This window comes from Myotis nattereri (assembly GCF_964212035.1).
Source record: "Myotis nattereri genome assembly, chromosome: 19".
NCBI lineage: Eukaryota > Metazoa > Chordata > Mammalia > Chiroptera > Vespertilionidae > Myotis > Myotis nattereri.
Window position 1 is genome coordinate 3,695,657 of NC_138095.1, and position 19,161 is coordinate 3,714,817.

The window sequence follows — 19,161 nt, forward strand, 5'->3', positions numbered from 1 at the left end:
CTCCAATCCAGGACCCTTCAGGGGATGTCCGACTGCCCTCTCACTATCCTGGACCGCTGGCTCCTAATTGCTCACCTGCCTGGTTGCCCCTAACTGCCCCCCCTTGCCGGCCTGATTGCCCCTAACTGCCCCCCGCTGCTGGCCACGTTGCCCCTTACTGTCCCCCCCGCCCGCCAGCCTGGTCACCGCTTACTGCCCACCCTGCTAGCCTGGTCACCCCCAACTGCCCCCCCTGCTGGCCTGGTCACCCCCTATTCCCCCCCTACCAGCCTGGTTGCCCCTCACAGCCCACCCCCACCCGCCTGGTTGTCCCACACAGCCTGCTGGTCAGTCATTTCATCATCCTTCACTAACTCCCTTGCTGGCCTGGTCGCCCCACACAGCTGGCTGTTCAGTCATTTGGTCGTCCCTCACTAACCCCCCTGCTGGCCTGGTTGTAGACAGCCATCTTGTGAGGGCGTGATAGTTAATTTGCATACTACCTCTTTATTATAGAAGATAGGACTGTTGTCTGCTTATTGGTTGACTCAGTAGAGACTAGTTTGAGTCCCTAGTGTGCACACTCTGCTTTATTTTCTCACTGTTGGACTTGGTGAAAGAGACAAACATGTGTAAGAGGGACCTCCCTCTGTCCCTGGGCTCAGCCAGAGGAGAGAGGAGCTCGATGGAGGGAGGGTCTGGGGAGCTGCCAGGTGGACTGGCGGGTCCTCGGGAAAGAGTCCCAGGACAGGAGCCGTGTGCGTGGCGGCGTAGCGTCAGCCTCCTGGCCTTAGGGCCAGAGCTGAGTCTCCAGTCTCCGCCTCTGGGGCTGTATCTGTTCCCGCCCAGGGCTAGTGGGAAGATGAATAAAAAATGCTACGAAGCCCTGGTCGGGTTTCTCAGTGGTTAGAGTGTTGGCTGCACCTCAGGGGGTCGTGGGTTCGATGCCCGCCCTCTGTTGGGGAGTGTGTGGGAGGCAACCAGCCGGTGTGTCTCTCTCACATCGAAGTTTCTCTCTCCCTCCCCTTGCCCTCTACTCTCTCTGAAAAACAAAAGGGGGGGAAAAATATCCTCACCCCTTGAGCAAGGATTTTAAAAGATGCTTATGGAGCCTTTGAGCCTCTTAGAAAACAGGCCCCAGGGAGAAGCAGGCCGACGCTGTCCGGTCGCAGGGGCCACGCTCCGCTCTGGGGGGGCCTGTGGCAGAAGGAGCCACTCTGCCCTCTGGCTTGCTGTGTCATTTGGTGGACAGCAGGGGCAGAACTTGCCCGGTTCCTGGCCGCCACGTGGGGGATGACCCAGGCCAGATGCCAGCCCGGCTGCTGGTGTGAACGGGAGGGCGCCGAGCCTGCCCCAGCTCCCCGTTGGGTGACTCTCTGTCTCCACCCAGTTTGATGGGCTGCCCCTGGAGGAGGAGGCGCTGGACGGCGAGGGGCCCCTGGAGAAGGAGCTGGCCATGGACAGCATCATGGCAGAGAAGATGGAGATCCTGGCGCCGGTGAGCTCCCCTTCGCTGGACTTCAACGACAACGAGGACCTCCCCACCGAGCTCAGTGACTCCTCCGACACCCACGACGAAGGTGGGCAGGGGTTTGGGGGAAGGGCCTTCCTCCTCCGTGCTGAGGGCTGGAGAGGTGCCCCCGCTGGAGGCCGAGTCGGCCGGCTCCGGGCGGAAGGCCGGTGGGCAGCAGAGCCGTTTTAAAGGTTCACTGGTTACCCGCGCGGACCCCTCTTCAGGGCCTTGCTTGCAGGAACGTCATCGTTCGGCTTTGTCGTTCTTTGCTCAACAGCTGAGTGCCCTGTCCTGCTCCCCAGGCCTGCCACTCACTTTACCCCCCTCCCACGCTGGCGCTGGCGGGCCCTGAGCGCCGTCCCTCCCAGGGGCGGGCAGTGTCAGCGGCCTTAGGAAGCGCAGCCTGAGCTGCACCTGGAAGGCGGTAGCTGTGATAGAAACTGGCTGTAGTGCCTGCAGGGGGATAGGAGACCCGGACCCTGCCCTTCTCCAAGCTTCTCAGAGAACAGCCCTCACTCACTTCCTCCCGCTGCTCTGGCCTCACTCTGCTGCTTGCGGTCGGGGCGGAGCCAGGCGCAGTGTTGGTGGGCTTGGTTGGTGGTGTGTGTGCCTCCATGGAGGAGGGGCCGGTGCTGACCTGGTGAGCGGATGGAGACAGTGCACATTCATCGCTGTGGTCTTTCCCGGGGTCCCATCCCCACCGCCCCCCCCCCCATGGCCTCCTTGGTTTCCCCACCCCCGTCCCAGGGGCAGGGCCGGCGAATGCATCCTGACAGGGGTGCCATTTGTGCAAACTGACAAGTCAACGTTCTCTCCCATACAGTCCTGGGCACGGACCTTGTAGGATGCCCCTGAGCTCCTCCCTGGCCCCTCAGGGTCTTGGGGTGCTTGAGACCCTACAGCAGGGGCTGCTGTAGTCATCGGCTGGGCACCCAGGCCTCGGGGGGAGCACGGGGGCTTCAGCCGCTCACCTGTACCCTCAGCCACATTCTCCTGGTGCAGACAGAAACTCCAGACATTTAGAAGTCACTGCCCGCCTGCCAGGGCTCAGTGGCTGAGCGTCAGCCTATCGACCAGGAGGTCGCAGTTCGATTCCCGGGGGTGGGGGGGGGGGGGCACAGGCCCAGGTTACAGGCTCGATCCCCAGTGCAGGCGGGAGGGCGTGGGCAGGAGGCAGCGGATCAGTGATTCTCCCTCATCATTGATGTTTCCATCTCTCCCTCTCCCTTCCTCTCTTAAAAATAAATAAGTAAGGCCGAAACCGGTTTGGCTCAGTGGATAGGGCGTCGGCCTGCGGACTGAGGGGTCCCAGGTTCGATTCCAGTCAAGGGCATGTACCTGGGCTGCGGGCACATCCCCAGTGGGAGATGTGCAGGAGGCGGCTGATCGATGTTTCTCTCCCATCGATGTTTCTAACTCTCTATCTCTCTCCCTTCCTCTCTGTAAAAAATCAATAAAATATATTAAAAAAAATAAAATAAAAATAAATAAATAAATAAATAAATAAGTAAGTAAATGTAAAAGCTGTTGGAATCGTGGAGACTGGGCTGCTTATGGAAGGAGAGGAGCCCTAGCGATCATGGCCTGCAGAGCCGCCTCAGAAACTTGCACAAACGATGACTGCAGGGAGTCAGCGTCTTGAGCTCACCTCTGCGGGCAGTGCCATTCGCCGGCGTGTAGGCGCGATGGCTGTCCTCCGGGTCCCGGCGAGCCCGGGAAGTAGCCATGTGTGTAGATCTTAGTCTGAGGTAGCTGCCTTCATGAGGGAGCGTGAACGTGTAAAAGCCGAGGGCACATTCCCGAACTCTCTGTCGGGGCTGAATGCAGGGACTGGCATCGGGGGAGTGGTGTGCGTGCCCGGGACGGAGGAGGCAGCGCCCACTCCATGGCTCCTCGCCCCGCGGTGGCCGCGCCCACAGCAGCCCCCGGACATCGCCCTGTGTCCCCCGGGCACCGCCTCACAGTCACTGCCGTCCTCTCTGCAGGGGAGGTCCAGGCCTTCTACGAGGACCTGAGCGGCCGGCAGTACGTGAATGAGATCTTCAACTTCAGCGTGGACAAGCTCTACCACCTCCTGTTCACCGACTCGCCCTTCCAGCGCGACTTCATGGAGCAGCGGCGCTTCTCAGGTGCTCCTCCCGGGCCGGGGGCTGGCACCACCCTCCCACCACCACCCTCTGTCCCCTCTTCCGAGCACCTCCTCCCCAGGCCACCCTCCCGCAGGGCTCTGCTCCTCCCGCCCCAGGGCTGCAGCGTGGGCTCGCCCACCGGGTGCCGGGCCACGGGCTCGCAGAGGCCCAGGCCGTGCAGGGCGCCGTCTCGTCAAGAGCAGCAGCTGCCACTCACTGGTTAGGCGCCTGCTGTGTGCCAGGCACCGTCTGTTACCGTCTAATCCTCATGCTTGCCCCGAGTGCGAGGATGGTGACCCCCACGTGCCCTCGAGGACACTGGGACTCAGGCTGTTACGACCTCGCCCAAGGCCATGCAGCTAAGGAGGGGCTGAGCTGGGCTTCGAACCCAGGAGTCCCGAGGCCATGCCTTATGCCTCCCTGCTCCTGTCTCCTCCCTGCGCCCCGTCCTGGCCCAGCGAGGCACCGCGTCTGAAAGAGCAGCTGGGCCTCGCGCAGCCTGCTGCCGGGAGGGGCGGGCACGGAGGACATGGCTCAGAGGAGGGGCTTGTTCCCAGGGTCCCAGGCCCTCATCACAGTCCCGCCGGTGTTGCCAGCCTCCCTGTGGGCGGCCCCAGGACCTCCTGCCCCGTCCGTCCGGGAACAGTCAGTGTGCGGAGCCTGGGCAGAGCCTGCGGTGCCACAATGAGCCTCTTTCTGCGGAACTCCCCCTCCCCCAGCCTCTCTCTGCCCTCGGGCTCCCCTTGGCTCGCTAGGAGGCCAGTGGCTCAGCTGGGTCAACAGAAGTTCCCTGGAGGGAAAGCCGCTGGGGAGGCGCCCTCCTCACTGCAGGCTCTCGCCCCTCAGATATCGTCTTCCACCCCTGGAAGAAGGAGGAGAACGGGGACCAGAGCCGCCTGATCCTTTACACCATCAACCTCACCAACCCGCTGGCTCCCAAAACGGCCACCGTCAGGGAGACACAGGTGAGGCGGCGGCCTCGTCCTGCGGGGAAGGTGCAGCCAGACGTGCGGGAGTTCCGGGTGCAGGTGCTCCTGGACACGCAGCCTGTCGCGTGCTTAGACGCCGCCATTTCCAGCGGCGCCGGCTCCTCCGTTCAGACGCGGGGTCGGGTGGGGCGACGAGGGCAGGGGTCCCTCCCCGCGTTGCTCCTCGGCCGCATGTCCGCGCTTCCTCCCCGCAGACCATGTACAAGGCGAGCCAGGAGAGCGAGTGCTACGTGGTGGACGCCGAGGTCCTGACCCACGACGTGCCCTACCACGACTACTTCTACACCGTCAACCGCTACACACTCACGCGCGTGGCCCGCAGCAAGAGCCGGCTCAGGTGCGCTCGCCGCGGCTTGCCGGAAGGGTCTGGAAGGACGCTCACGAGGTCCTTACGCGGGGAACATGCATTTGCTCCCGAGGAAGGAGGAGGCGGCGGTGGGAGATGGGCCTGCTGGCCGTCCCTTCTCCACCTTCTTTCCAGTCGCTCTCAGACCCTCTGTCCTGACGGCTGTTCTCACCGCGCCTGCTCGCTGCGCGCTGTGTGTCTGTAGTGCAGTGTCTGTAGCTGCTGCTGCTGCTTGTGGTCTGGTTTTAAAGTGCTGTCTGGAAGGTGCGTTCTTTAGAATGACCGAAGGAGGTGGGCTTCTTCTCACTTCTCAGACTAAAAACAAGGGCTGTGAGTGGAGTAGCTTTGCCAAGAGTCAGATTCCCTGTGAGCCTGAGACCAGGTCTAGGAAGCAGCCCCGGCCCCTTCCACCGGCGGCGCCACCTTCCACACACGCCCTGGCACAGCGAGCCCGGCACAGGGCCGGCCCCGGGGCCCCTGTTCCCAGCCCTCAGCTCAGGGCCCAGGCCCTCAGCGTGCACATGCCTCGGGTGATGGAGGGAGTGATAGCATCTGCCGTGGGCAGGACCGGTCCGGGCACTGGGATGTGCATTCGAGGAGGAAGGAGCTTGGACCCTGAAATCTGAAGAAGCCGTAACCTGGAAAGCCTGGCCCTCTGAACTCCATAAGCGTCTCTAGACGCCAGCGGCGGACCTGCCCACGCGCCGGGCGTCTGTAGCCACAAACCTCCCATGTTAACGCTGGTCGCCCAGTGTTAAAGTCAGACTCGCTGGTGACCCCTCCGGGTTTGTAAAGAAGATGGTGGTAACTTAAATTCGCAAAGATTCCAGTGCATGTGGAAGAAGCTCCAATGTCATGGTTTCCGTTTAGACGCGTGGCCGTTAGCGGCTGGACATCCCCCGCCCCCACCCCCCGCCCCCCCAGTGATGGTTACAGACCTGATCTCGGGCCACGGTGCTTTGGTTGCACGGAGGGAACTCACTCGTGTCGTTCGAATAAAATCGCTGCTTAGTGAGAAGCTCAGAGAGAAGCCTGGAACCAGGACGATCTGAACACCACACCCGACAAAGGGCTGCACCTGCTCATCGCCTTCTGACAAGATGTTTGTTTTGCTGTCTGCGCAGCTCTCAGCATCTGCTCCTCCTGCCACCTCCCTCCTCCTCTCCCTCCTTCTCCCTTCGCTCTCCTCCCCCACCTCCTCCCCTCCCTTCACCTCCCTCCTCTCCCTTCTCTCCCTTTACCTCCCTCCTTCTCCCTTCGCTCTCCTCCCCCACCTCTTCCCCACAGTGTCTGGGTTCTCCAATCCCACCTCCTTGGAGGAGCTTCTGAATGGCTGTTCTTTCTGTGCACTTCTCACCACAGTAGCTTGTTCCCCAGATAGAACATTCCAGAGGGGTCCCCCAGCCCAGTGAGCAGGTGGTGGGTGGGCGGCGATGGCTGCATAAGCAGCTCACCGCAGGCTCAGGCATGGCTGGCGTCCCTGAGGGAGGAGACGGGCAGGACAGTCAGCCTGGAGCAGGGACACAGCTGGAAGGAAGTCTGGGCAGATGAGGATGAGCTGGGGAGAGGCACAGGCCCTGGCTGCCTGGGGACACGAGGCGGGAGGGGCGGCCGCAGCCAGGCTGGTGCTCCTCCAGGAAGAAGCGATGAAGCCCAGAGCCCGGTGGAGAAGGAGAGGCGGCCACGGCTGGCGGCTGCTGGGCACCCTCCGGCACCCTGGAGGCAGTGGCGGCGTGAGATCCCTCTGGACCCGGCTTTGGCGCCTCGGTAGCCTTCGTGGGCGGGAATATCTGAGACTCAGGGAGGTTCCTCCTAAAAGCGAGGCCACAGCCCTGGCGCCACTGACCTCAGAGGGTGGCCGTGGGGGTCATGCGCGTGGAGCCGCCCCGGACCAGGGCCCCGGCTGACCTTCCGGGAAGCGCTGACCTCGGTCTGGCTTGTCGCAGGGTCTCCACGGAGCTGCGCTACCGCAAGCAGCCCTGGGGGCTGGTGAAGACGTTCATCGAGAAGAACTTCTGGAGCGGCCTGGAGGACTACTTCCGCCACCTGGGTGAGCTGCGGGGACCGGGCGGCCAGCACGTTTCGGGGAGGAAACGTGGAGGATGGGAGCGGCGGGCACAGTGAGGGTCACGGGCCCTGAGCCTGCCCGAAGCGCACACAGGTGTGGCCCAGGTGTGAGCACGTGCCCGTCCCAGAGCCCGCCTGCTCTGGGCTGTGTCCCGGGACCTGTGACCCTGCTGGGAGCCCGAGGTCCGTCACAGGGAAGAGGGTGGTGGCGGGAAACGCTGTGGAGGCACCGTAGGGAAGTGCGGTGCCCTCAGTGGCGCACCTGAGCGTGCAGGTGGCAGGAGCCAGTCGCCACACAATGATGGCCGACCCAGAGGGGTTGGGCTGGGCTGGGTCCCCGCAGGCCCTCCCTGTCCACGCCCCCCGCTCCTGAGGGAGGCCTTGCTGGGGGCAGATGGGGGCTCCGGAGGCGGGAGGGCAGGGGGAGAGGCAGGGGGCGGGGCAGCGGGCAGGGAGCCGCTGGCTGATGGCTCCGTCTGGCAGAGAGCGAGCTGACCAAGATGGAGAGCAGCTACCTGGCTGAGACGCACAGACAGTCTCCCAAAGAGAAGGCCAGCAAAGCCCCGGCCGTGCGGCGGAGGAAGCGCCCCCACGCCCACCTGCGGGGGCCTCACCTGGAGGAGGTGCTGAGCCCCGTCACCACGCCCACCGACGAGGACGTGGGCCGCAGGGCCAAGCATGTGGCAGGTGGGCGCGCTGTGCCTGTGCCTGTGTGTGTGTGCGCCTGTGCCTGTATGTGTCTCTGCCTGTGTGTGCCTATGTGTGTGTGCGTGTGCCTGTGCATGTGCCTTGCGTGTGTGTGCCTATGTGTGTGCGTGTGTGCGCGCCTATGTGTGTGTGCCTGTGCCTGTGCATGTGTGCGCCTGTGCCCATGTGTGTGCGTGTGTGTGCACGTGCCAGTGCGTGTGTGCCTGTGCCTGTGTGTGTCTCTGTGTGTGTGCATGTGCCAGTGCGTGTGTGCCTGTGCCTGTGTGTGTGCCTGTGCCTGTGCGTGTGTGCGCCTGTGCCCATGTGTGTGCGTGTGTATGCATGTGCCAGTGCGTGTGTGCCTGTGCATGTGTGTGCCTATGTGTGTGTGTGTGCGTGCCTATGTGTGTGTGTGTCTGTGTTTGTGTGTGTGCCTGTGGCTGTGCCTCTGTGTGCGTGTGTGCCTGTTTGTGTGTGTGCCTGTGGCTGTGCCTCTGTGTGCGCGTGTGTGCCTGTGCCTGTGTGTGCCTGTGCCTGCGTGTGTGTGCGTGCGTGTGTGTGCATGTGCGTGTGCGTGTGCCTGTGCATGTGCGCGCTTGCATAGAGGCTGTGTGTCACTGGCATGGAGCCGTTAACACTAAGTCTCTGTGCCCTCCTATTGCCATTGCCCTCCCAGTTCCTCGGCCCCTGCTGGCCCACCGTGTGCTTTGCTGGGCAGAGCTGCCTTTGGTGGTGCCCCCCGCTGCCTGAGCACCACGTGCACCCGACAGACTCGAGTGTGCAGTTCCCAGGTTGTCAGGAAATGCGCCGGGGCAGCCAGAGCTCAGCCCCAGACAGTGACCACCTCCCAGCCGAGGTCGGGGTCCAGGCAGCTCCCACGCGGCCCCCACGGACCCACCAAGGACCCGCCCTACTGGGTAGCAGACGCCCTTGATGCGACCCCCTCTTCCGTCAGCCGTCCAGCCTCACGTCTCCCTCAGGCATGGAGACCTGCAGCTGTGAGAGGCCTTGGACCTCACCGATCAGGGTTTCCACATGGCGCTCCCACACGCTGGGAGTTCCCCGGAACGGACGGGAGGGGCAGGAGCTGGGCGGAGTGGCCGCCGAGGCCTCCTCGCTCCCACCAGCCTGGGCTGCGTCCTCCGTGCGGGAAGCTGGCGAGCGCTGCCCTGTCCCAGCCCAGCGCCCGTCCCGCCCATCACGGCTGCAGGCCGCTCTGCCCTTGCTGCGTGCCCTCGCTGCGTGCCCTCGCTGCGTGCCCTCGCTGCGTGCCCTCGCTGCGTGCCCTCGCTGTGCGGGCCGGCTGAGTTTCTTTTATTCGGTGACTTGAATATCCACTTGGCCGGACCCCACCCACTGTCCTTCCCCGCGGTTCTGTGCGCGGCCAGTGTCTCGGCAGCCTCTGTGGGCTTGTGGGCGTGATGGTGACGCCCCTGTTTTCCCCGCAGGTTCCACACAGACACGGCATATCCCTGAGGACACCCCCAACGCTTTCCACCTGCAGAGCGTGTCCAAGCTGCTGCTGGTCATCAGCTGTGTGTAAGGACCCCAGGCTCCCCCGACCCCTCTCCACCGCCGCCTCTCCCCCTGCCCCCCTCTCCTCCTACCCCTCTGCCTCCTCTCCCCCCAATCCCACTGCCACCTCTCCCCCTGCCCCCCTCTCCACCGCCGCCTCTCCCCCTGCCCCCCTCTCCACCGCCGCCTCTCCCCCTGCCCCCCTCTCCACCGCCGCCTCTCCCCCTGCCCCCCTCTCCACCGCCGCCTCTCCCCCTGCCCCCCTCTCCACCGCCGCCTCTCCCCCTGCCCCCCTCTCCCCCTGCCCCCCTCTCCACCGCCGCCTCTCCCCCTGCCCCCTCTCCCTCCCCACTGCTGCTTCTCCCCCCTACCTCCTCTCCCCCAATCCCACTGCCGCCTCTCCCCCACCCACTGCCGCCTCTCCCCCTGCCCCCCGTTCCCCCACCCACTGCCGCCTCTCCCCCTGCCCCCCTCTCCACCGCCGCCTCTCCCCCTGCCCCCCTCTCCACCGCCGCCTCTCCCCCCGTCCCCCTCTCCTCCTACCCCTCTGCCTCCTCTCCCCCCAATCCCACTGCCACCTCTCCCCCTGCCCCCCTCTCCACCGCCGCCTCTCCCCCTGCCCCCCTTCCTCCTACCCCTCTGCCTCCTCTCCCCCCAATCCCACTGCCACCTCCCCCCCTGCCCCCCTCTCCCCCCTACCTCCTCTCCCCCAATCCCACTGCCTCCTCTCCCCCCAGTCCCCTTCTCTCCCCACCCCACTCCTGCTGCTGCCTCCCCCCCACCCTCCACCTCCCCAGTCTCCGCAGGTGCATGAGCACCCTTACTGTCCTGGGGTTGTGTCCTCTCGTCTCCCCTCTCCGGATCAGTGTCTCTGTGTGTCATTTCTGGCCTCTTTGCTTCGTTTCCTGTGGCTTATCCAGCAGCTACTATGCCAGGCCTCCAGGATGCACGCAGCACCCATGGCCTCTGGGAACTCAGCCTCAAGTGGGTGGTGCAGACAGGACATTCACAGCGGCCCAGCCTGGCCTGGGCTCTCGCCGGGCCTCTCGCAGAGCCCATTAGGGGCCCTCACTGTGGCGAGAGACGCTCTGGGGTCTGCTCTGTGCCGGGAATTAGAGCCGTGCCCTCGGGCCCACACGCTGGCGAGTGGCCGGGCAACACCATGACCAGCCCAGGAAAAGGACATGCTGACTTCATTGTCAGCAATCTAGAGCCGCTGCCATCGCGCTGTAAAACTGGGCTCCGTGGTTCGCACGGCGGGTGCTGGGCTGGGAGAACGTGAGCGGAGAGCAGGGAGCCGTGCGGTGGGCGAGCACAGCTGTTGGGTGCGCCCGGCCAGGCCTCCGACCACCTTCAGCAGGAGCCGCGGGCAGCGATGCAGGCAGCTCTTCCCGCCTGGGCCAGCCCTGCCTGGCCGCCTTTCTGGCCGCAGTGCTGTGAGGACGTGGGGCCCGGGCGGGGTGGGGGGCGCTGTCCAGCCGCTGGGCTGTCCAGGTCAGTCTGCTCCTGTGAACCGCACAGGGGGCGGGGGGGGGGGGGCACCCCCAGGCCTCAGGAGAGGCAGCAGCGAGGACCCGGCCCCGCCCTCAGGAAACGGCAGGAAGCCCGGGTAGCGGGGTGGGCTTTGCATTTGGAAGAGCCTCGCTCCCGCTCCCTCCCTCGCCCTCCCCTCGGGCGGCACTGATGCCTGAGCCAGAGGAGAGGCCTGGGGGCCAGAGGCCAGGAGGAGTGACCGCGGGGGTTGGGGGGGGGCAGCCGTGCTGGGGGCCTGAGAGGATGGGCGGGGACGCTGGTCGCAGGGAAGGGAGGGCCTATGCTCCCGTCTGTAGATGGTGTGTCACTAACAGGGGTCTGGAACGTGGTGACACCGGAGGTTCCCAGACGCAGGTGGGGAGGGACGCTTGGTGGGACCTGGGCTCCGGAGGGAAGTGGGCGCAGGTGCTGGGTTATTGACAGGCAGCAGCCCCCGTGGGTGTGGCTGACATCACCCGGGATAGAGTGAGAAGGTGGGGCTGAGGACAGCCCGGCGGCCATGCAGGCCAGGAGCCGGCGGGTTCCGGGTCGGCCTCCTTGGCGACCCCTGAAGGCCCGGGGCAGGCCGCCGCAGGGCCCTGTGCCTGACAGTCTTTGAGTTAATGAGGTTATTGTAAAACCCATAGCCCGCGCTTTTCCATACGCACACCCTGTGTAACAAGAAGTGGCGTTCTTCTGAATGGGGCCCAGGAAGCCTAGATATTTACCACATTAAACACAAAGGCAGCTGTAAACCAGCACGATTGGCACTGAGCTCAGCGCTTTAAAGCTACCCGAGCTGTTGAGACCAAGTCTCCGATGTGAGGTTTGTGGGTGGAGAACCAGCCACAGGTGATGGTGTTCGCCCTCTGGCTACGCTGGGACGTGGCGTAAGTAGAGAAGGCGCTCGCCTGCGTGGCGTCGGGCCCTCGGGCTTGGCCGCTTCCCAGCAATCAGGCCTCCTCGGGCAGCCCGGGGGGTCTGCGGGCAGCGTGCGGACGGGCTGTAACAGCCAGTTGGCCTGCGTCCGGCCAGCCGAGCCCCGCATGCCGGCCCGGCCCACCTTCCTCTCTGCTCAGAGCACTTCTGAGCCTGCACTCCCACGACCTCCTGCGACCTCCACTGAGCAAGACCCAGAGCAGCTGCCCAGCTGGTGTGCAGCTCCCACTGGAAAGATGGGTGGTGCAGGCCGGCCCCTGACATTCGGCCAGAATCGGGGGCCTGTGGGGACTGGGAGCCTGAGAACGCCACTGAGTAGCCTCGGGGATTGGCAGGTGCCAGTGGGACGCACAGGTGAGAAGTTCAGCAACTTACACACACACACACACACACACATGCACACACGCACATGCACACACATGTACGCATGCAAACACACATGTGCACACGCACCCACTCACGTAGTTTGTAAGGTCGAAGGCACAGCACAGGTTTTCTTTCGTTGTGCTCTCCATCCATCTGTTCACTTTGTCTTCCCACCTACCACCCCTTCCCTGCGTGTGCCTGTGCCTCCTCCTCTATGAAGGTGACGCCTCGTAGAGGGTCTCCCGTGTGCAGGACGCTCCCGCGCCGCCCTCTGATCCACGTAGCAACCCGCAGCGTAGGTGTCCTTGTCCCGTTGAGGAGCCGGCTCTCTCAGGGGCTGGCAGGCTTGATCAGAGTTAACCTATGAAGTGACGAGCCAGGGGTGCAGCGCTTCTGCGCGTCTGGGTCCCCTCTTCGCCTGAGTCTGCATCCCCTTGTCCCAGGAACTGTCACAGAGGGGCCTCCAGGCAGCCCCTGAGGCCCAGGAGGAGTTTATCTCCCGGTGACTCCATCCCCACTGGCCCTCTGACCCCAGGGTTGTCCTGCCACCCCCTCTCCCTGCAGCCTGGCGCCCTACCCTCCCCGGACCCCTTAGGCCTGTGGCAGGTGCAGGGGGCAGACTGCACTCAGGCCAGTTCTGCCAACATCGGGAGGTGCCCAGGGCAGAACCAGGAGTCCCCCTGAATTCCTCCTGCCGTCGCCTTCAGTGGTGGTGGTGGTGGTGCCGGTGCCGGGGGAGGGAGGGGCGCAGGGGGGCTGCTGAAGGAATCTTAGCCCCGCTGATTGCCCTGGAAATGCCAGGCTGCTTGCAGTGCTGCCCTGCACCCCTCCTGCTGGTGCTCAGAGGCGTGCGCTCCCAGGGCTCCTTGCGCAGGTCCCCTGCCTCTGCGTAAGCGGAGTCTCTCCTCCCACACAGGTCTTAGCCGGCCTGCTCCCCACTTTCCTCCCCGCTCCCATTAGGATCGACTCCAGGTACTGGCTCTGACGGCCTCCTTCCCCTCTCATCTCTTTCCTCCCCATCTGACCCCGCCCTGTGCCCTCACCCCACACCTTTCCAGATTAGAATTCCTTCCCCCCTCCTCGCTCCTTCCCCCCCCCCCCCCCTCCGCTACTTGCTCACTCGCTGCAGGGTCTCGCTCACTGGCCGCAGGGTTTCAGGAGACCCACTGGCCAGGGACTCAGCCTCTGGGTGGGGTCCCGCTCCCGGGGAGTCTCGCTCAGGTGGCCGCTCAGGCTGTGCTTCTCCCATCTGTCCTAGCCTGGTGCTGCTGGTCCTCCTTAACGTGATGCTTTTCTACAAGCTCTGGACGCTGGAGTACACCACCCAGACCCTCACTGCCTGGCAGGGCCTGCGGCTCCAAGAAAGGTAACCCTCCCCTCGCCGCCACCCTCGCCTGCCCCGGACCCCGCCCTCGCTCCTGCCTCCGGTCCCGTGGGAACCCCCTGCCCTCTGTGACGGGTCCATCAGCCAGCTCGGAAAACTGACCTTAAAGTTTGCGTCTGCTCTGATTCAGGGCACGGGCCCCGGGGCAGGAGCGGAGGGCAGAACGCTCTGATGTGACTCTTTGTCCTTTAGGGGTCTGGGAGCACAGGACAGTCCACTGAGCATAACTCCAGCTGCTGGGGGACCCCTTCTTCCGCCCCACAGGTTACCCCAGTCGCAGACAGAGTGGGCCCAGCTCTTAGAGTCCCAACAAAAGTACCACGACACTGAGCTGCAGAAGTGGAGAGAGATCATCAAATCCTCGGTGATGCTCCTCGACCAGGTGAGGCCCTCTCCTCCTGGCCCTCGTCTCCTGGAGACAGACTCCTTCCTGTGTCCTGAGAAGGTCGCCACCGCCGTCACCCCCACCGGCCGCATCCTCCCATCCAGGCCTTTCGTAGGCCATTCTTGTTCTCACGTTAAAGGCCTCCCTGAGTGAGCTGGTGGAAGCAGCTCTGATGTGCAACAGGAAAGCTGTGGTCAGGTGAAAGGAGGCTTTGTGTTTGGCCACCCGTTGCCCTCTGATAACCCCGAGCGTGTCCGCCCAGCTCTCCTTGAACACGCACTCCCAGGACACGCGCACAGACACAGCCTCCCAGGGCACCCGCCGAGGCTGCCCTGCCCGTCTGGGAAGAGGGCTGTTCCCTGTCTTCTCCAGGCATCTTCTCCCCAGTACAGCTGCTGTCTTCCTTCTAAACGTTAGCTGCATCTAGTATGTGTTTAGAGGCTCGTGGCCGTCTTCGGAGCCACGTTTAAGAAGAGTTTTTCTCACCACGAGAGGGCAGACAGTGTAGGGGGCGTCCAGCAGCCCCGTCGCATCAGGAAGGGCTGGTGGAGTTGAAGATACTCTCAGGACCAGGGAAGACGGATGAGAGCAGGGTAGTCCGCAGATGCTGAGGCCAACAGGGCAGCCTGCTGTACGCTCCAGAGGCCTGGCCTGGGGCTGGAAGTCGGAGGGCATTGGCTTTTTGAGTTGTCATAGAAACATACTGCTCATGATTAGAGCTGCTCTGGGAGGGAATGGCTGCTCTGGACTGAGATTCCTCCACCTGGAAGGGCTGTTGGGGGGGTAGGGGTGATGGGTAAGGAACTTATGAATTAGTAGAGGCCCAGTGCATGAAATTCATGCACACTGGAGGGAGAGGGGGTGTCCCTCAGCCAGGCCTGCGCCCTCTCGCAGTCTGGGAGCCCTGCAGTCAATCGCCCTGCAGAGGGAGGCCCCACCCACCTGCTGCAGAGCTGCTGGCCAGGTAGCCTGGGCCTCCCTCTGTGGGGCGATCATGGGGTGACGGCAGGCCCCCCACCCAATCACATCGCACCCACCTTGGCTGGCCTGCGCCAGTGCATGTCATAGCGTGGTCCTCCAGACGGTCGTTCTGCTGTCGGCCATTTGGTTGATTTGCATATTATGCTTTTATTATTATAGACATGGGGGGGGGTGACCCCATTCTCTTCCAACCCTAGAATTCTATTTCAGGATGGGTCCCCTTAAGTTGGAGTGTGGAGCAGTCAGATTTACAGCTGCTGTAAATGGTGGAGTGTGTTAGGATAGGTGTTTTGTTTCATTACCTTTAAAAGTAACTTATAAGAGAACTAGTGGCCCAGTGCATGAAATTTGTGCACGGGGGCATGGGGGGTCCCTCAGCCCAGCTTGCACACTCTCCAATCGGGGACCCCCTGTGGGATTGGGCCTAAACCGGCAGTCGGACATCCCTTTCACAATCTGGGACCACTGGCTCCTAACTGCTCACCTGCCTGCCTGCCTGATTGCCCCTAACCCCTCTGCCTGCCTACCTGCCTGATTGCCCCTAACCCCTCTGCCTGCCTACCTGCCTGATCACCCCTAACTGCCCTCCCCTGCCATCCTGGTCTCACCCCTAATTGCCCTCCCCTGCCGGCCTGATCTCGCCCCCAACTGCCCTCCCCTGCCAGCCTGATCTTGCCCCCAACTGCCCTTCCCTGCTGGCCTGATCTCGCTCCCAACTGCCCTCCCCTGCCAGCCTGATCTTGCTCCCAACTGCCCTCCCCTGCTGGCCTGATCGCCCCTAACTGCCTCTGCCTCGGCCCCCACCACCATGGCCTTGTCCAGAAGGAAGTCGGACATCCAGAAGATGGCTGGTCGACCTGGTCTAATTGCATATTACCCTTTTATTAGTATAGATAGATTATATAGGATAAGATTGCTTAAATGGGGGGGGGGGCGGCCTTGGGGGCTTTTTCAGCAGGAGGAGATGCTCTTGGCAGACAAAAATACATAACCCCTATGTCTGGACTGATAGCCAGCCATATGCACTATACTGCCAAACTGGTTATTAAAACAGCAGATTGCCCCTAACCCTTTTGCCTTACACCAAACAGCTGTTGCCCTTAAAACCCCCTTCTCAGCCCCCACCTTAGGTCCTGCGTTCGCAATTCACCCAGATTAGGTTCTGACTGGTAGGTTTCCATGCCAGTCAGTGTCAAAAGCTCCTCCTTCTAGGCAGCCATTGGCTCCTCGCACTTCACCCAGATTTGGTTCTGATTGGTCAGTTTCTCTGCCAGTCAGTGTCTCTGGGCTTATCTCCAGGCCCAGGCCTTATTAGAGAAGTGGAGCTGATCAGCAGTCACCCCTCTACCCCCACCCGCAGAGGCCGGGAGAGAAACAGGCACGGCTGCTGGCGAAGCCCGGAGAGAAAGAGAGGCAATGGCTGATCAACAGCTGCCACGGAGGCTGCGGATCAGACCCTGCCTCTCTCTTTGGGCCTCTCCCCGGGCCTGATCCGCAGCCCCCTCAGCAGTCAGTGCTGGGTCGCCGTGCCTGCAGCAGCGGCAGTCAGTGCTGGGTCACCACGGCAACCCAGCACTGACTGCAGGACTGACTCTGGTCGGTGGAGCCTTCGGTTGTTATGGACCCTTGGTTTTTAAATATCAGGATAGTAATGAGCCCTCAATTCCATTAAGCAGAGGATACAGAAGAACCAGAGAAGACTATGGTCAATTAGGCAGAGAAGCCAGAGGTTCTCAAAACCTAGAGCCACGCGCCCATGAAACGTGAACTCTGTGGTGCTGTGACAGAGCAGCTTGCTGAGACAGAACGTGAGCATGTGGTGTGAAGGCCGCTTTAAGGCTCTGCTGCTGGAACCGCCCATTCAGACTGTCACAGCCTCACAGAGTGAGCGTGTCTGTATCCTGACGGAGGCTAGGGGTCCCGTGAAGGTCAAGTCAGTGCCACAGATACAGCATGGAGCCGCCTCAGTGCTCTGTGTGGCACCGGGGTTAAGGATAGGAGACATTGCAGTCCCAGCACACAGGAAACCAAGCCACCAAAGATGGCTGCAGCCCCAGGCCAGTGAGTGTGAGAGGGACCCGGGGAAGGGAGGATTGAGCCAGAGGAGGTTTGGGTTTGTTCTGGGCCCGCACAGATGGGAGAGGCTGGGACGGGAAAGAAGGGCTGTGCAGGCTGGGGGAGCGCTGGCAGGATGCACGCTACAGGGATGTCGCAGTCAGGGTAGGGGCGACGCCGAGTGGACGGGGTGAGTAAGAGGCCACAGAAGTGGCAGCAAAGTGGCTCCTGGCAGCACTTGAATGCTCTGAGCGAGTTCTGAAAATTCAGTGCCGCAGGCCACACGTCATGAAGACGCGGCAATGCAGCGACGTGTGCGGCGGCCCCGTGCCGATCGCTGCGCCCTGTCTGCCTGAGGCTGTCCCTGAGAATTGCCCCTGACTTAGGAGCCCAGCTCCCTGTCGCTCCCTGGCATGGCGGGGTCCCCGCTGCGTGGCACCCCACTGAGCGCACAACCCGGCTGGGGGGCCCTGTCTTGCAGATGAAGGACTCCCTCATCAACCTTCAGAACGGCATCAGGTCCCGAGACTACACATCCGAACGCGAAGAGAAGAGGAGCCGCTACCACTGACCAGGCAGGAGCAGGGCTGCCGGAGGCCTGTGCAATACGTGTACATAGACCTATAAATATATATATATATATATAAATATATATATACAGAGTATAAATATATATTATATACAGATTTTAAAGAGACACCGCCTACGTACCAGGGAGGAGCTGGCCCGCCTCCTGTGTGGCCGGTGGCGGCCGAGGGGCAGGGACCACCTCCACCACCGCCGACCCTCCCGTCCTCCGTCCTCCAGCCCCCGTGCCCTGGCCGGCCGTTCTTGGCTCTGAGAAGGGAAGTGTTGAGCCCGAGTGATGCCTGCGAAGAGAAGTCCCAGGGGCATGGCTCACGGTGCTTCGTTCCCTCATCCCCTTTTGATTTGTTTCCAAAATTAAAGGGACTCTTCTTCCCTGCCCCACGCTTCCGCAGGCGTTCCCGTGGGAACGAGGAAGCATCAAAGACAGCAGCGCCGTCTAAGCTCTCCCTGTGAGCCCCCTGCCCCCCATGGACTGCAGGCCGCGTCAGTGGAGAGGGCTGCTGGGCAGCCTGCAGGCTGCGCCTGTGGATTTCGTGGCTGCGGGCTCCGGAGGCCTTGCGTTTGGAAGGATGCTCTCCTCCGTCACCCGCACTGCCTCCAGCTGTGCAGGGTGTGCACCCAATAAGGGCTGGGAACGCCCTCCCTCGCCGCCCCGCCGTCTCCCCGCGCTTCTCCCAGGCTGGGTCTGGGCGAGGTGTCCCTTTTTAGTGCCTAAAACCCTTGTTTTTCTCTGTGCCCCGAGAGCACATCGCCCTCGGCCGGGGTGGAGTGTTTGGTCTTGTTAAGTCTGTTTTCATGGTTCAAGCACGTCAGGTCTGTGGCTCTGGTCCTTCCCTTCGCGCTGTCAGCTTTCTGTCCAGGAGAGTCAGGGTGTTGTCGGGCCTCCGGGTGTGAGAGGCGAGTGCCCGGCGTGTCGGTTGCAGGCCTCGGCAGAGATGCCACGTGATGGAGAGCACCCGTGCCAGTGGCCTCTGCTGCCCGTGGACACCCGGCTTGCTCAGGGAGACAGCGTCTGAGGCGCCTGGCACGTGAAGACGGACGCGCTGGGAGGGAACGGGTTTGGCAGAGATGCGTGCATCTGGGCGTGAAAAGCCTGATGGAGTCTCTCCGCCCAAGGGGCCGCCCCCCATGCCCGTTCTCCTTCCCTGGTGTCTGTCCCAGGGGGCTGCTGTCACCGGGAGTGAAGAGGAGGCCGCGGGCCAGGACCGTCCGTGCTCCGGGCCTTTTTGGGGTTGGCTCCCAGGACCGTGCACGTGCCTGACTGGGACCCACCTGGACACGCCTGTCGCCCCTCATGCACTAACTGCTACTTCATCCAACAAGGGCCCCTCCAGCCCAGGAGGGCGCAGCGCATGGGCCACAGCCGGGCAAGGAGGGCTCTCCAGGGGCTGTGGAGGCGCCCCGTGTGCCGGGCCCAGGAAAGGAAGACTGTCCCCGTCCGCCCAGAAGGCAGCCCGTGTCCCTCTCCCGCAATGGCCTGAGCATCTCACCTGACAATGAAAGGTGGTTGGCGTTTCAGCCTGAGACCATAGCCTTGTCATCGCGCACAGGCAGGATGAGAAGACGGAGCTGTGTGTGCCCAGGTCACCCCCGGGGGAGCAGGAGAAGGCGGCATGGGACCCGCCTCCCTCAGGCGTCCGTGGAGGGTCACAGGCCAGGGACTTGCCCAGGACTGAACGGGACACCTGTGAGCAGTGCGACTGCTGCAAACTGTCCACAGGGGTAG

General features: G+C 63.0%; 1 protein-coding gene across 1 annotated transcript in view; it reads left to right on the forward strand.

The window, feature by feature from the left end:
• The window catches only part of GRAMD1B (GRAM domain containing 1B), a gene marked incomplete at its 5' end in the record, with an annotated part of 171,027 nt that extends 152,309 nt beyond the window's left edge, over positions 1-18,718 (forward strand). Inside the window, 11 exons of the mRNA XM_081113628.1 lie at positions 1,370-1,559; positions 3,478-3,621; positions 4,468-4,586; positions 4,805-4,947; positions 6,903-7,006; positions 7,507-7,710; positions 9,159-9,249; positions 13,301-13,408; positions 13,691-13,808; positions 17,329-17,458; positions 18,597-18,718. Coding sequence (XP_080969754.1) covers positions 1,370-1,559; positions 3,478-3,621; positions 4,468-4,586; positions 4,805-4,947; positions 6,903-7,006; positions 7,507-7,710; positions 9,159-9,249; positions 13,301-13,408; positions 13,691-13,808; positions 17,329-17,418 — 1,311 coding nt within the window. The 3' untranslated portion in view covers positions 17,419-17,458; positions 18,597-18,718. The remainder of the gene's footprint in view (positions 1-1,369; positions 1,560-3,477; positions 3,622-4,467; positions 4,587-4,804; positions 4,948-6,902; positions 7,007-7,506; positions 7,711-9,158; positions 9,250-13,300; positions 13,409-13,690; positions 13,809-17,328; positions 17,459-18,596) is intronic.
• Positions 18,719-19,161: the final 443 nt, after the last annotated feature.